Source organism: Octopus bimaculoides, chromosome 2 (assembly GCF_046866305.1).
Source record: "Octopus bimaculoides isolate indiv1 chromosome 2, ASM4686630v1, whole genome shotgun sequence".
NCBI classification, from domain to species: domain Eukaryota; kingdom Metazoa; phylum Mollusca; class Cephalopoda; order Octopoda; family Octopodidae; genus Octopus; species Octopus bimaculoides.
The window spans coordinates 169,259,173-169,275,663 of NC_142929.1; the positions used below are offsets into that span (position 1 = coordinate 169,259,173).

The 16,491-nt window shown below is 40.1% G+C and overlaps 1 protein-coding gene across 2 annotated transcripts in view; it reads left to right on the forward strand.

Moving 5' to 3' along the window:
• LOC106869338 (serine/threonine-protein kinase 10) overlaps positions 1 to 16,491 on the forward strand; it is a 220,233-nt gene that overhangs the window by 71,397 nt on the left and 132,345 nt on the right. For both annotated transcript variants that reach the window (XM_089348059.1, XM_089348060.1), the window contains exons 3-4: positions 9,808 to 10,006; positions 11,842 to 11,914. In XM_089348059.1, coding sequence (XP_089204185.1) covers positions 9,808 to 10,006; positions 11,842 to 11,914 — 272 coding nt within the window. The remainder of the gene's footprint in view (positions 1 to 9,807; positions 10,007 to 11,841; positions 11,915 to 16,491) is intronic.

Sequence of the window (16,491 nt, forward strand, 5' to 3'; positions counted from 1 at the left end):
TGAACTGCTAAGTTACAAAGATGTAAGCAAACCAACACCAGTTGTCAAGCAGTGAAGGATGGGGCAAAGACTCAAACACATATGACAGGCTTCTCCACAGTTTTTATCTACCATATTCACTCACAAGGCAATGGTTGGCCTGAAGTTATGGGAGAAGACACTTGCCCAAAGTGCTCTGCTGTGGGACTGAACCCAAAATCGCATGGTTTTGAAATGAACTTGTTAACCAAATAGCTATCCCTGCATTGATATTCCATGACTTATTAATTTATATTATTTAGATAAATGTTACAACTCATTACATTTATCACTGTAACATTACTTTCTAATCCTTTATTTTTCAAGCTGTACACTGAGGCCTTCTAAAACAACTCACTGCATTTATCTCTTCTACCAACCACAGACTATACTAAACATTATCTTCAGCTTGTCCTCATCTGACTAGCACTCCTCTCTGAACTTTCTTATTCAGAGTTTCCTTTTTAAATGCTAACTGGCAACAGCTTGTATTTGATATCAACCATACCAACCTCACAGAGTTGCCTGTAATAGCCTAGGAAGATCTGAAAGCTAGTGGCACTTTCTAGCTTCTTCAGACTAGCTATTTAAAGTAGAATTTAGTGAAGAAAATGAGATTTTTTAGAGATATTATAAGAGTTAGCTTTGGATTATAAAAATGGAAATTGCTTTCTAATGTTCATTATGTTTTTGACTAATTTTCTATCAAGATCTATATGACAATTCATTTTATGGTTTTGGTATCTTCATAGATTCCACATCAATTCCTCTTTATGGTTAGGATTAAGTGAGCATGAGTACCTGCTCATACCTTGTGAACATGTGTCACCTTTTATGCCAGTGTCTATTTATTAAGAATATAAATGATTAATTTCAAAGCTACTTGTCCTTTTTTATTGTGTATTCTCCATGTCTTCACCCAACATGCATCGTTTGTTTCTATGATGTATTTCTTTATTCATGGAAGAATGAACTAGTGACAGACCTTTGGAATAGTTACTCGTCTAACCTGCTCAGTGTCACAGCTGAATTTCTCTCAATACAGTCTACATGACCTTGCTAGAATGCCACTAAGTTACTCTTCAGTTGACTGCCTTCGTTTCATAGGTATATTGACAGTGTCTACTCAATAAAATAAGACAAGCAATAACAATGCATGCAGTGATGCTACATGAACTAAGTTTGAATAAAGAATGGAGTACCTGTGGTTGGAATGCTTTTGTTCACAGGTCTGCTCAATCAGCACTGAATTAAACAATAACTACCTTCTTAGTATTGTGTAAAGATGATGTTTTTGTAAAAATATAGAGCACTTTTTATACACTGGCTAATCCAACATAAATATAATGCTGTTTATACCCAGTTGTTCTTTTAACAATTAGTGTTCAATTTATTCTTGGGCAAGAAGTGAACTTTTTTTGTAACAACTTTTACTCTTTTGTTACCATATTTTTGTTGAAAATCTTTGTTTCAATTAATTTTGAAAATAATAAAGAATTTATAAGCTGGTGTTTGCAACATAAATTAACATGGAATTTTGATGGAAGGTTTTAAGATCACTTTAGAACAGGAAGTTTCTGTCTTAGAACTAGGAGTTGTTTTAGGCAAGTTGGTGTCAGAAGCATTAATAAAACTGTAATGTAAGATGGTAGTAAGGAAACAAGCTAGTTAACATAAATTAGCATGGAATTTTGATGAAAGGTTTTAATTCAGATCACTTTAGAACAGGAAGTTACTATCATAGAACGAGGGGTTGTTTCAGGCAGGTTGGGGGTTAAAAGGTTTAGGTATTTATCTGTAATGTAAGACGGTACTAAAGAAACAAGCTTGTTTTAATATGACACTTGTGGAATTGTTTCCTTGTATAAATTATTAATATTTTGTATTAGTCATGGTTTCACTGTTTGTTCTACTTTAATCTAACTAATTAGTTGTATTTAAAACCTATCTAATGTTTTACCCCCCTGTTAATCAAAATATGTCTGTTATATTATTCTGAGTAATAAAAAGTGATCAGCCTGATGACTTTATCTGTTTGTTTTGTTTATCTATATTACATTTGTTTCTAGTAGTATATTCTACAAGTTTTGTTTGTATAATCAGGATCACATTGTTCATGTCCATCTTTTTTTTAAGCCAGTAGGGTATGATTAAGGTTGATTTTGTTGCTATTTCTATTTCAGGTTCATACATGCATGCATGCATACCTACATTGTAACACCCCGTCCCCTTCTCTTTTCTATTTATTACCAACCCTTCTAACTCATAGTGTTCTATGTTTCATCTCCCTATCATCTGTGTCATCTTTCATCATCATTTTGACTCCCTTGTTCTTTGTAGGTACCTGTGTAAGAGACTGTATTGAAGTAACCTCATCCCTCTATCCAGTACACTGTAGCCTTGCTCTTGTCTACTACAAACAATCACTCTCTGTCTTCTAGGTCACCTCTTGCCACTTATCACCTACTCTTAGTTTTATCTCATTACACATGTTTACCTTTGTCTACCTTTGCTATTGACTATCACTCCCCTTTGACTACACCTCAAAGAACCTTTCTATTTCCACTAATTCATTCTGGCCCGTTGATGTCATTGCACTTTCTTGTAATCTCTTCCTTGGCAACCTGAAAGAATGGAAACGTCTGATGTTTTGAGGCACTCCTGCTCATCTTACTCATTTCTGGTTGTGCTGCTGTTAGTGCTCTCTCATACTTCCTTCTTCTGTTCACTCCATCATCATCATCATCGTTTAACGTCCGCCTTCCATGCTAGCATGGGTTGGACGATTTGACTGAGGACTGGTGGAACCGGATGGCAACACCAGGCTCCAATCTAATTTGGCAGAGTTTCTACAGCTGGATGCCCTTCCTAAAGCCAACCATTCAGAGAGTGTAGTGGGTGCTTTTACGTGTCACCCGCACGAAAACGGCCACGCTCGAAATGGTGTCTTTTATGTGCCACCCGCACAAGAGCCAGTCCAGGGGCACTGGCAACGATCTCGCTCGAAAACCCTACAAGGCCAGTCAGGCGGTATATATATATATATATATATATATATATATATATATATATATATATATATGTCTGTACGTATTGTCGTCGTTGTTTAACATCCGCTTTCCATGCTAGCATGGGTTGGACGATTTGACTGAAGACTGTTGAAACCAGATGGCTACACCAGGCTCCAATCTGATTTGGCAGTGTTTCTACAGCTGGATGCCCTTCCTAAAAGCCAACCACTCAGAGAGTGTAGTGGGTGCTTTTACCTGTCACCCGCACGAAGGCCAGTCAGGCGGTACTGGCAAAGGCCACGCTCATCTTGCTCGAGAAACCTCATGTGTCACCCGCACAAGAGCCAGCCCAGGGACACCGGCAACGATCCCGCTCGGAAGATCTCGTGTGTCGCTCGCACATGAGCCAATCCAGCGGCACTGGCAACGATCCTGTCCTACTCAAGGCATTTCATGTGTCACCCGCACAAGAGCCAGCCCAGGGACACTGGCAACGATCCCGCCCGAAAGATTCCATGTGTCGCCCACACACGAGCCAGCCCAGGGGCACCGGCAACGATCTCGCTCGAAAAACCTCGTGTCACCCGCACAAGAGCCGGCCCAGGGGCACCGGCAACGATGTCGCTCGAAAGATTTCATGTGTTGCCCGCACAAGGGCCAGTCTAGGGGCACTGGCAACGATGTCGCTCGAAAGATTTCATGTGTCGCCCGCACATGAGCCAGTCCAGGGGCACTGGCAACGATCCTGTCCCGCTCAAGGCATTTCATGTGTCACCCGCACAAGAGCCAGCCCAGGGGCACCGGCAACGATCTCGCTCGAAAGATTTCATGTGTCGCCCGCACATGAGCCAGTCCGGGGGCACTGGCAACGATGTCGCTCGAAAGATTTCATGTGTTGCCCGCACAAGGGCCAGTCCAGGGGCACTGGCAACGATGTCGCTCGAAAGATATCATGTGTCGCCCGCACATGAGCCAGTCCGGGGGCACTGGCAACGATCCCGCTCGAAAGATTTCATGTGTCACCCGCACATGAGCCAGTCCAGGGGCACCGGCAACGATCTCGCTCGAAAAACCTCATGTGTCACTCGCACAAGAGCCAGTCCATGGGCACTGGCAACGATCTCGCACGAAAGATATCATATGTCGCCCGCACATGAGCCAGTCCAGGGGCACTGGCAATGATCTCGCTCGAAAGATTTCATGTGTCACCCGCACATGAGCCAGTCCAGGGGCACCGGCAACGATCTCGCTCGAAAAAAACCATGTATCCCCCGCACAAGAGCCAGTCCAGGGGCACTGGCATCGATCCCGCTCGAAAGATTTCATGTGTCACCCGCACAAGAGCCAGTCCAGGGGCACTGGCAACGATCTCGCACGAAAGATATCATGTGTCGCCCGCACATGAGCCAGTCCAGGGGCACCGGCAACGATGTCGCTCGAAAGATATCATGTGTCGCCCGCACATGAGCCAGTCCAGGGGCACTGGCATCGAAATTTCCACACATTTATTCAACATAAACTACAAAACAGTAAATTGCTATTAGCACCAACAACAACAATGGCCAATCCTTAAATAACATACACACCAACACCAAGCAAACATCCACATTAAACAAATATTTCTGGTAAATTAGTCACTAAAATTCATGAAATGAAGAAGAGAACATGTGTAAAACATGCACCTTCTCCTTAGACCATAAATTTGACATTGCTCATATCAGACACCTCAAAAGCAATAGTGAATTCTAAAAACTTAAGTCTCAGGCTCTGACAAAATGTCAAACTTACATCTGAAACATTTAGGATTTGAAGGAGTCACTGCACTTACCAACATTACCAATATTTAAAACTACTCCTATCAATACTGTCAGAATCTGGAAACTAGACAAAATCATAAATTTTATTCATTCCAACAAAAATCCAAATGAACTTCTATGATACTGACATATCACCCTGCATACTTACAAATATTTCAAAAACACTGAATTTTGATTAACCCTAATTCCCTTCACCAAATTACAACAGAGATTCAGATCACTATACGTAACAACCAAACCACACACAAAGAAAACATGAAGGCTCCAACAAGAATAATTTTTTAAAAATCACCATTTTAACAAACTTTCAACTCCATTCCCCATTATCCATTTATCACCCACTCTTTTCAGATCTTTCCCCTACCTCAAAAATATTCATATACCCTTATACATAGATAACATTATTCTTACATTCTGCAACTATTCTCCAAACTCAGCAGTGCAATACTCTAATCATATATCAATCATCTAGACACATGGCTCCAAAACAACATGCTTACAGTAGCCTCTCCTTACTAGCAACACCAGAGAACATCAAATACAACCAACCGTCACACTTAACACAACAAAATGCAAAGAAGACAAAAATTCCAGACGTTATGTACAACACTTCCACAGCATTCACAATACATAAGAAAAGAAAGAAAAAAACAAAGCACAAACATATTTACAGCACTCACAGAAAGAAACAACAATTATGCACAAATATTACATTAGATCTACCATAGATAACCCCAGTCCCATCTGAACCCCCAATCTCTCCACAACAAACTACAAACAACATCATATTTTGCATCAATACAGCTATGTAGACCACACCAACAGCTCAGCCACACAGGGAAATAGAAATATTGAAAATAAAAGACCATTTAGACATGACATATGAAAGATGCAGTTTGTTGCTACAGCAAACTCTAATCCTTATAGTCCATGCCTCTACATGAAAAACAATCTCCAAACATGCAGACACATATACAACACCCAGAACACATACACTATAACCATCACCAAGACCTACAGGTGTAGAGTAGCAGATATGGCCAGAAATAGATGAATAGGTGTACAGAAATAGACATGTCACACTGCACTACATACTACTGCATATCGAAGTATGTACTATGGTTCTAAACTAGACATTAGCATAGAACAAAGATCTTTCGGTTGCACCTAGTCTTTCAGCTCAATACCTGAACATCATAGATTCACTCAATCAGACCTAGGACTATACAACAATCTATTTGTAGTTAAATGGCCTATGCCACTGAGAATTAAATATCGGTAGACACTATCTTAATTTATAGCATAACTAAAATATACAGATATTTGTTTCCTCAATAAGACAAATAAAAAAAATTTATTGACACACACAATAATTTATTACACAGAAAAGAAAAAAAGCTTCCCACCAACTATAAACATCTCCCTCTCTCTTTCCACAACTGGAAACACTTATTTCCAGTTGTGAATAATATAGGTTTATTAGCTAGCTTTCTATCTCTGTTTCCCTCACTCACAAAGATCAATATGCTAAAAAGTAGCTGAAATTTTACAGATGTTGAACAAACATTCATTAAAATTATTGGAATTATCTCTCTCTTTAACAAAGCTTTCTATAGAGAAATTAATAATAGAGCTGATATACTTTTACTACTCAGCTCACCTGAATTTTTCACTTCATGTAAGTTAACAGTCTACATCCAAATGAGCAATATATCAGCATAAAAGATATGCATTTTGAGTTAATACCAGGAAAAGGTACAGCAGATGCCATATTAATTGTGAGATAATTTCAAGAGTATTTAGCTAGGGATTAGCTCTAAAACACAGCAATCATCAACCTAGGACAGGGTTTCATTAGGAAACTAGAAATAGATGAATGGCTTGTGAGGGCCATGCAAGCTATGTATAGAGACAGTAAATAAAGTGAGAGTCAATAAAGAGAGGTGGAGTTGTTTATTTGTCCGGAGAAGCAAAAATGTTACATTTGAAACAAGGATGTTCATGACAGTGGTGTAAAAGTTACACAAGTCAATTTCTCTGGTTTCTACCACCAAAAATGAGGATCTGGCAGCCACCCTATTGTTGTTTTTTACATTCAGATATTAAAAGAAAAAATTTAAAATCCTTTTAGTCACTTAAGCGAAATGAAATTAACATTGATATAGGCACAGACATGGCTATGTAGTTAAGACATTCACTTTGCAGCCACATGCTTTTCTATTTCCAATAACTTAGCAGTTTCACATCATCATCAATGAACACTTTCCATGCTGGTATGGGTTGGATGGTTTGACAGGAGCTGGCCAGACTCCAATTGTCCGTTTTGGCATAGTGTCTACAGCTTGATGCCCTTCCTAATGCCAGCTACTTTACAGAGTGTGCTGGTTGCTTTTTACATGTCACTGGCATGGGTGCATTTACATAGCAGTAGCACAAGTGCATTTTATGTGGCATGGGCACCTGCAAGCCAAAGACTTCTGGGAGAGGGAGTGGGGGCAAGGCCAAAAGGGACATGCTTGTATGGATGGATGGCCACAATTTTACTTAGCTTGAAGCATCTTAAGTACAGCAAATCACCACACACTCTGGTCCCTTGTCATCTCCTTAGTGAGACCCAGCATCTGAAGATCCTTTCTCACCACTTCATCCCACATCTTCCTGGGTCTACCCCTTCCAATGGTTCCCTCCGCAATTAGAGACTAGCACTTCTTTAAGTAGCTGTCCTCATCCATATGCATCACATGACCATACCAGCACAGTCTTCTCTCTTGCACACAATTTTCCTCTTACATCATTTACACTCTGTTGTATATGCACACTGACATTACCCATCCAGTAGAGCATGCTGGCTTCAATTCTTTCAAGCTTTCATCATCATCATCGTTTAACGTCCGCTTTCCATGCTAGCATGGGTTGGACGATTTGACTAAGGACTGGTGAAACCAGATGGCTACACCAGGCTCCAATCTGATTTGGCAGTTTCTACAGCTGGATGCCCTTCCTAACGCCTTCCTTTCGTATCAATAAAATAAGTAATGAACTTAAAATGTCAATATGAGCGATCCTTGTAGGTAATGTTCCAGCATGGCCACAGCTGAATGCATGTAACCAGTAAAAGAGTAAAAAAATATTGTAATTCTGGGTTTTACATACTAAAAAGAAACAAGTGTTACATTTTCAATTTTTTATTCCTGCAACCATACTTTTATATCTCTTTGAAAGTCTATAACATCACATTTAAATAATCCAGTAAATGTCTTAATTGATTATTTTGTCAATGTAAAATGAAAATCACAAAATTCAATAATAGATTATGTAATATTGGTAGTTTATTTAACATCATATCTGACTTAATTTATTGAGTATTTTCTACTTTTCCTGTGTACAAGGAAATGTAAAGAATATTCACTAATCTATACTAATACTAATACTTTTCTTGTCTGCCTTGATGGAAAGTTGCCAAATTGTGTCATCTCTGCAGGTACTGGTGAGTATGGCAAACTCTCTAGTGTTGGTGTCATGATAAATACACCCTGTACATGCTGAAAAGTGGTTAGCAAATGAGCACATTAAAGCTGTGATGTCCCTACAATTCTATCTTGCTAAGGACTCTTCAGTCTCTAGTTTTGGTGCCACCAGAAAATGCACTCAGTACACTTTGTGATTGGTGAAGCATTTATCCAAATGAAACATGAACACCAGTCTATGGGAGCATTGGCTTGCAATAACAGATGACTTGGATTGTTATGACTTGTCAAACCCATGCCAGCATGGAAAGTGGATGTAAAATGATGATAATTATGATGATGAGTGATGGCATAAGTTTAAAACTTAATACAAGAAATGGATGTGCATAAGACATAGAACTAAAAACAATGAGATAATATTTTGGTTGGAAGTAGTGTAAGTACAAACATAGTGTAATCAGTCTTCATCATTAGATTATTGCCTGCCATTAAGTATCTCTTATCTTGTTTGTCATTAGACTGCAGCTATGCTGGGGCACTGCCCTGGCGAATGTTTTAGTCAAATGAATCAATCCTGGTACTTATTATTTGAAGTCTGGTACTTATTCTACAGGTCTCTTTTGCCAAACCAGGGAACAAGTCCAGAGAGAGAGAGAGAGGGAGAGAGAGAGAGAGAGAGAGAGAGAGAGAGAGAGAGAGAGAGAGAGAGAGAGAGAGAGAGAGAGAGAGAGAGAGAGAGAGAGAGAGAGAGAGAGAGAGAGACACACACACACACACACACACACACACACACACACCAGTATCATAATTTAATGTCTGTTGTCCATGCTGACATGGGTTGGATGGTTTGACCAGGGCTGGTAAGCTGAGGGGCTACACCAGACTCAGTCTGATTTAGCATGATGGGCTTCTTTCAGCTTCTGTCTATCAAATCCATTCTCAAGGTTTTGGTCAGCTCGAGGCCGTTATAGAAGACACTTGCCTAAAGTGCCACACATTGGGACTGAACCCGAAACCATGTGGTTGGGAAGCAAGCTTCTTATCACACAGCCATGCCTGTGTCTACATATTCCATAAATATTTTATAATACTAGAATAGTGTAACAAAATTCTTCAAGATATATATCTGATGTGGAAGGAGATAACAGAAATGAATTTCTGCAAACTTAATTCTTCCAAACTTATTTTTGTTTTTGAATAAAGAATAAGTTTTGAACTTCAGGTAATCGTTTTTTTTAAAACTTTTTTTTTCTCATTTTTGTGAACTTATTTTTCTTGTTCTATTTTTATTTTATGCTTTTTTTAAAATCCAAGGCAAGGTTTCTCAAAAAAGCTATATTTGATAAATGCTTTTTCCTCCAACAAATTCATTAACCTAGAATATGATTTTCTGTTTATTTATATTGGGTAAGAACATAAACAAATGACTGGATAGTTTATCTATCTTTTTAGAATTGCTGTTAAATACAACACTAATTATCTCTCCATTTCCAGATGTTCATTGAATTCTGTGGAGGTGGTGCTCTGGATTCTATCATGCTTGATTTGGAAAAACCATTGACAGAAGACCAGATCCGTTATGTTTGTCATTTTATGTGCAAAGCTTTGACTTTCCTTCATGACAACAATGTTATTCACCGTGATTTGAAAGCAGGCAATGTTCTCTTAACCATGGAAGGTGATGTCAAGTTAGGTGAGTTTGCCATTTGAGTTTGTTGGTGTGTGTGCTTGTATAATCATATCATTCATGTGTGTGTGTTGGAATTTAGTTTTTGCTGTTAGAAATCTTTCTGATGGGCTATAAAATTTCAATTATTGAAAATGTCCTGGTTCTTATATTGCTTTTGAGTAATGAAATAAGACCTGAGGCCGACAAGTCTGTTATTCAAGTGATATACTTCAGCCAAACAAATCCAATCAACAATTTAGAAATAACAACTAAAAGCTATATAACTCCAGTGCAATTCATATACAGCAATATAGTTTATTGGAGTGTCTGTCTCCAGTAGATTGAGTTAATCAGCTTTTTTATTTTATTTAGTTACTTATTGAATTGATGACAGTGATAATCATTTCACTTTTATCAGTTATCACTAAACTTTAATCTACAGTATCAATAAACATTAATCCACAAGATCCTTTGAGATGACAGTAAGAAAGAGATTATTTAGAAATAGTTTGTCGACATAGTATATTGGATGTTCTATTGCCTCAGTCTATGTTCTGCAACTATGCTTTCCATTCCATGTCCCACACCTGCAGTGGGTTTTGATTTTAACTCCTGTCATCATTATGTTGATGTCACCAATTAATCCAAAGTTATCAATGTAAAACGTGACCCATATGAAATGTTTCCTATTCTGATGCTTTTGAGGGTCTAAAGTGGTGATAAATAAATGTATTTCTCTATCATTGAACATTGTTGGATACTGATTGGATTATGTGTTGAGTTACAAAAAATTTTTAAACCTGTATGAGTGGGTCCCCAAAAGAAACTGGAATTTTGCAATATAATTTTATTCCGTTAGATTTACATGTTTACACTTTTATCACCTTCAAAGTATTCTCCAATTTGAAGCAATGCATTGGTCTAGACATGTTTTCCACCATTGCAAACTCTTGCAAAGTGATGCGATTTAACGCCTCCATTGTTTTTTCTTCACCTCTTCCACATCTGCAAATTCCATAGCACCAGCTTTTGTCACCAGTGATGACCTTCAAAAAATGGTCTGGATCATCTTCCAACTGTTCTTCAGTTCATGACATGCATTTAGTCGTGACTGCTTTTGATCTTCTGTGAACAAGCAAGGCTGAAACTCTTTTTATTCGTAATTCCTCACTCAAAATTTGTTGGCAGAAGCTCTAGGATACACATGTCATATCAAGTTTGACAATTGTTTAGTGACAGTCCACCAAGATCAGTTCAGGAATTTTCATGATGTTTTCATTTGTTTGGGAGGTCAGTGGTTGTCCTGAATGAGGTTGGTCTTCAAGCAACAAGTGACCATTTCTAAAGCATGGAAACTACTTGTAAACTTGTGTTTTGTTCATGACAGCATCCTTGTAAGCTGTTTGAAGCATGACAACTGTTTTGGCTGCTGTTTTATTCAGCAGGAAACAGAATTTCATGGAAGTATGCTGTTCCTTCTTTTCAGCCATCACAAAAATTGACGAAGAAGAGAGAAGCACTGTAAAACAGATGCACCACGTGGTAGTACGACTTCAGCCAAAGATACTAGTCGACAGACTGATATCTGAGGGTTGCATCAAGTTGCATCTAGTGGCAGAAGCCTGAACTACAATGGGTTTGTCCTACAGAATGTTTCTGGTTACTATTGGGTACCCCCTCATGAGCTGTTGGAATTGCGGGAAATGAAGGCAACTGTTCAAAGTTAAAATAATTTTCTCTGGGTTCCAACATATACTTCATGTATTGTAGAAAAAGAACCGTTGACTAAGCTAGGATTAGTTATGAAAGTAAAACACAAGTTTTACCATTTACAAACCTGTTTTAATCTTTTCTTGTAGCTGACTTTGGTGTATCTGCTAAAAACACAAAACCTAACCAATGCCGAGACTCTTTCATTGGTACGCCTTATTGGTAAGTTGACAAAGTTTGATCTTAACTTCTCTCCCTTTTATTGCAGTTTATTACATTTAGATGCATTTGTGTTGCAAAAATCTTTGTTCTGTTACTCTCTATGACTCCTACGTTAGTTGTAATGTTTGTGTAATAGTGTAGCAGTCTTCACATTTTAATTACACCAGAATGGAAAAAAGAAAAACGGAGAGTTGCAAGATGTTTAAATTTCCGTTTCTATCTTCGTGGCTGTAAATAAACAGATTTATTTAGAATATGTCGTGGGGTGGGGAGATCAGAAAGTCAATGTGTTACAGCTGCTGAAAACAAACTGGATTATTTGAGAAATTCTATGGAGTCAGTCGACTTAGTTATTTCTTGGTGAATGCACAAGAGCCAGTCCAGGGGCACTGGCAACGATCTTACTTGGCTTGCCGGGTCTTCTCACGCACAGCACATTTCCAAAGGTCTCGGTCAGTAGTCATCGCCTCGGTGAGGCCCAATGTACAAAGGTCTTGCCTCACCACCTCAGCCCAGGTCTTCCTGGGCCTACCTCTTCCACGGGTTCCCTCAACTGTTAGGGTGTGGCACTTTTTCACGCAGCTATCCTCATCCATTCTCACCACATGTCCATACCAGCGCAATCGTCTCTCTTGCACACCACAACTGATGCTTCTTATGTTCAGCTTTTCTCTCAAGATACTTACACTCTGACGGGTATTCACATTGACATTACACATCCAACGGAGCATACTGGCTTCATTCCTTGCGAGCTTACGTATGTCCTCAGCAGTTACAGCCCATGTTTCACTGCCATGTAGCATGGCTGTTCGTACGCATGCGTCATACAGTCTGCCTTTTACTCTGAGTGAGAGTCCCTTTGTCGCCAGCAGGGGTAAGAGCTCTCTAAACTTTGCCCAGGCTATTCTTATTCTAGCAGCTACACTTTCAGCGCACCCACCCCCACTACTAACTTGGTCGCCCAGATAGCGGAAGCTATCGACTACCTCTAGTTTTTCACCCTGGAATGAGATAAAAGTTGTTTCCTGTTTGTTTGCAGTCTTTATTGCACCTGAACATCTGCCACAAACAAAAACTAACTTGCTAGTTAACCTGCCTTTGATGTTGCTGCACCTCTTATGTGTCCATAGCTTGCACCGGGTACATCTTATAGAGTTACTACCTACTCCTTTTCTACATACTGAGCAGGGCCATCTACCTGAAGGGGTTTGTGTTTTATCTACCTTCCTACTTATTAGGATTTTGGTTTTAGCTGGGTTGACTCTAAGGCCCTTCAATTCTAGACCTTGCTTCCACACCTGAAACTTCTCCTCTAGTTCTGATAGTGACTCCGCAATTAGGGCAAGGTCATCAGCATAGAGGAGCTCCCAGGGGCAACCTGTCTTGAACTCCTCTGTGATTGCCTGGAGGACTATGATAAATAAGAGAGGGCTGAGGATGGAACCTTGGTGGACCCCTACCTCTACCCGGAATTCATTGCTGTACTCGTTTCCAACCCTCACCTTACTGGCAGCATCTCTGTACATGGCTCGCACAGCTCTCACTAACCATTCTTCTATCCCAAGTTTCCTCATTGACCACCAGATAAGGGATCGGGGGACCCTGTCAAAGGCTTTCTCCATGTCAACGAAAGCCAGGTACAGAGGTTTATCCTTAGCTAGGTATTTCTCCTGCAGCTGTCTCACTAGAAATAAGGCATCAGTAGTGCTTTTACCTGGCACGAACCCAAACTGCATCTCATCTAAATTGATTCGCTCCCTAATTAGTTGGGCTATGACCCTCTCTGTAACTTTCATAACCTGATCTAACAGCTTGATGCCTCTGTAATTATTTGTATCTAAAGCGTCACCTTTACCTTTGTAGCAGTTGACTATGATGCTGCTACACCAGTCATTGGGTATGACTCCTTCGTGTATCACCTGGTTCTTAATACGGGTGACTAGGCTATAGCCAACACAGCCAGATATTTTGAGCATTTCTGCAGTGATTCCTGATGGGCCGGGGGCTTTCCCGGTCTTCATACTCTTAATTGCTTTATCTATCCCGGTACTATCACCTCAGATAGCTGGTCCCTCTATTGGGTCGACATACGGCAGGCTCTCTTCCTCCCATTCATTCTCTTTATTAAGCAATCTATCGTAGTGGCATCTCCAGACCTCTTCCTTTGCACCCTCATTTAGTGCAAGCGTACCATCATCCATGCGAACACATTTCTCTCCTACAACATCACTATTCTCTCTCCTACACTGTCTTCCAACACGAAATACCTCGAGTCTTTGGTCCTCACGGCGCAGAACATTGGCAAATCTTTTCTTATCTGCTTCCCCTCTGGCTAAATAAACCTGTCGCCTAGCCTCCCTTCTGGCACATTGGTACAATTCCCTGCTACCACCGTTCTTCCAGTCCTTCCAAGCCTGTTTCTTTTGTCTAATAGCCCTGTCTACCTCCTTGTTCCACCACCACGTTACTCTGGGTCGGGAGGGGACCTTACACCACCCACAAATCTGGTCGGTGGCTTTCAACAGGTTGTCCCGCAGAAATCTCCAATTGTCTTCCACGTTGTATGATGCTATATCCCCTTCTATTTCGTTAAATGCTTCAAGTAACTTGTCTCTAAGTCTCTGTCCGTTTGCAGGGTCTTTAAGCTTCCACACCCTTCTTCTCCAAGCCTGTCTAATTCTGGGCACCCATTTTGCCTTGATCCCAAAGTCGCTAACTACTAATCTATGTTGTGGGGTACATTCTTCGCCTGGGTAGGTTTTGGCATTTATAAACCGCCCTCTTTCCCTATTTCTGGCGAGGATGTAGTCGATTTGGCTAGAGTGTCTGCCGGAGCGGTAGGTGACTAGGTGACTGGCAGGTTTCCTGAAGTTGGTATTGCAGACCATAAGATCGGTTGCATCACAGAACTCCAGCAGTCTGGTTCCCTCCTCGTTGCGGGAACCGAAGCCATAGCCTCCATGTATGCCATGGAAGCCTCCAGCACGACGTCTGACATGACCATTGAAGTCTCCAGCCACAAAGAGAAGGTCCCTGTCACTCGTCGACGAGGTAGTTTGCAAGAGGGTGTCATAGAATTGGTCTTTCAGACCATCTGGTAGCCCCGGTTGAGGTGCATAGGCTGAGATGACAGTGGCTAATCTATGATGAAGCACTAGTCTGATCTTAAGTACTCTGTCACTTACTCTAACGACCTCGATTACCTTATCCACCCATTTCTCCGCTAGAAGTATTCCTACGCCCCCGACCCCGTCAGTGTTCCCTGCCCAGAAAATCTTGTACCTGTGTTCTTTGCCTGTGAGGAACCTCGCAGAACCTCCTCTTCATCTTACTTCCTGGATGCAGCACATATCTACGCGTCTCCGTTCAAGCATCTCAACAATTTCACCAGATCTACCTTTCAGCGTGCCGACGTTGAGAGTGCCAATCCTAATATATCAGTGTTAATTATTTATTAGCACTCTCACATCACTTAAGAGTGGGTCTTTGGATATACTTGTGCCACACTGCTGGAAATAAGATTTAATTCTTTGGTCAGGCCTTTATTCAACTATAGTAGGACTCATAGACAAAAATCTCACCCATTGACCTGCACAAGATAGAAAGAAAATGCTTGGAAAACTGACATGGCTACTGCAGCTACCACCACCACCACCACCACCACCACCACTAGAAGAAGGCTTTCTGGTTTTGTCATTGTCTTCTTCCTCATTGCTATTATCCTTACAAATAATATTAAATCTTGTAGGATATAAAGGCAATGAGCTGGCAGAATTGTTAGCACACCGAGTGAAATGCTTAGCAGCATTTTGTCTGTCTTCACATTTTGTGTTCAAATTCTGCTGAGATTGACTTTGACTCTCATCCTTTCAGGGTTGATAAAATAAGTATTAGTTGTGTGCTGGGGGTCAACGTAATTGACTTGCACCCTCCCTCTCGACTTACTGGTCTTGTGCCAAAATTTGAAATATTTGTAGGATATTATTTGTATCATGTCTCTTCAGTGTTTCAAGTGTAAAACCTGTTTAAATGTTGTTGCCATACATACAGGACACTCTCTATGAGAGAAACTCATCATCATCATCATCATCGTTTAACGTCCGCCTTCCATGCTAGCATGGGTTGGACGATTTGACTGAGGACTGGTGAAACCGGATGGCAACACCAGGCTCCAATCTAATTTGGCAGAGTTTCTACAGCTGGATGCCCTTCCTAACGCCAGCCACTCAAACTATTAAATATAAAATTTACATTCAGTTTCTTTACTAATTTATTTAAATGAATATTTCTGTCCTTTTGACTCTTTACTTACAAAACTATTTCCATGTGACTTCTGATTGTTTTCAGTATCACTACCACTGCTATCATCATTGTTATTGTTGACATTGTCATTGTTGTCATCATAACCACCACCATCAGTTGAATCAAACAGCTGTTGAAAATGACTTTTCTTCATACCTTTTTAGAATTACATGGCTACCTCTTCTCTTCCTGTATATTTAATGTATTATGTCTACATGACTAACTTGTACTATCATTAAGAAGTTAGCTATATTATTATGAAGTAGTGTTGGGGA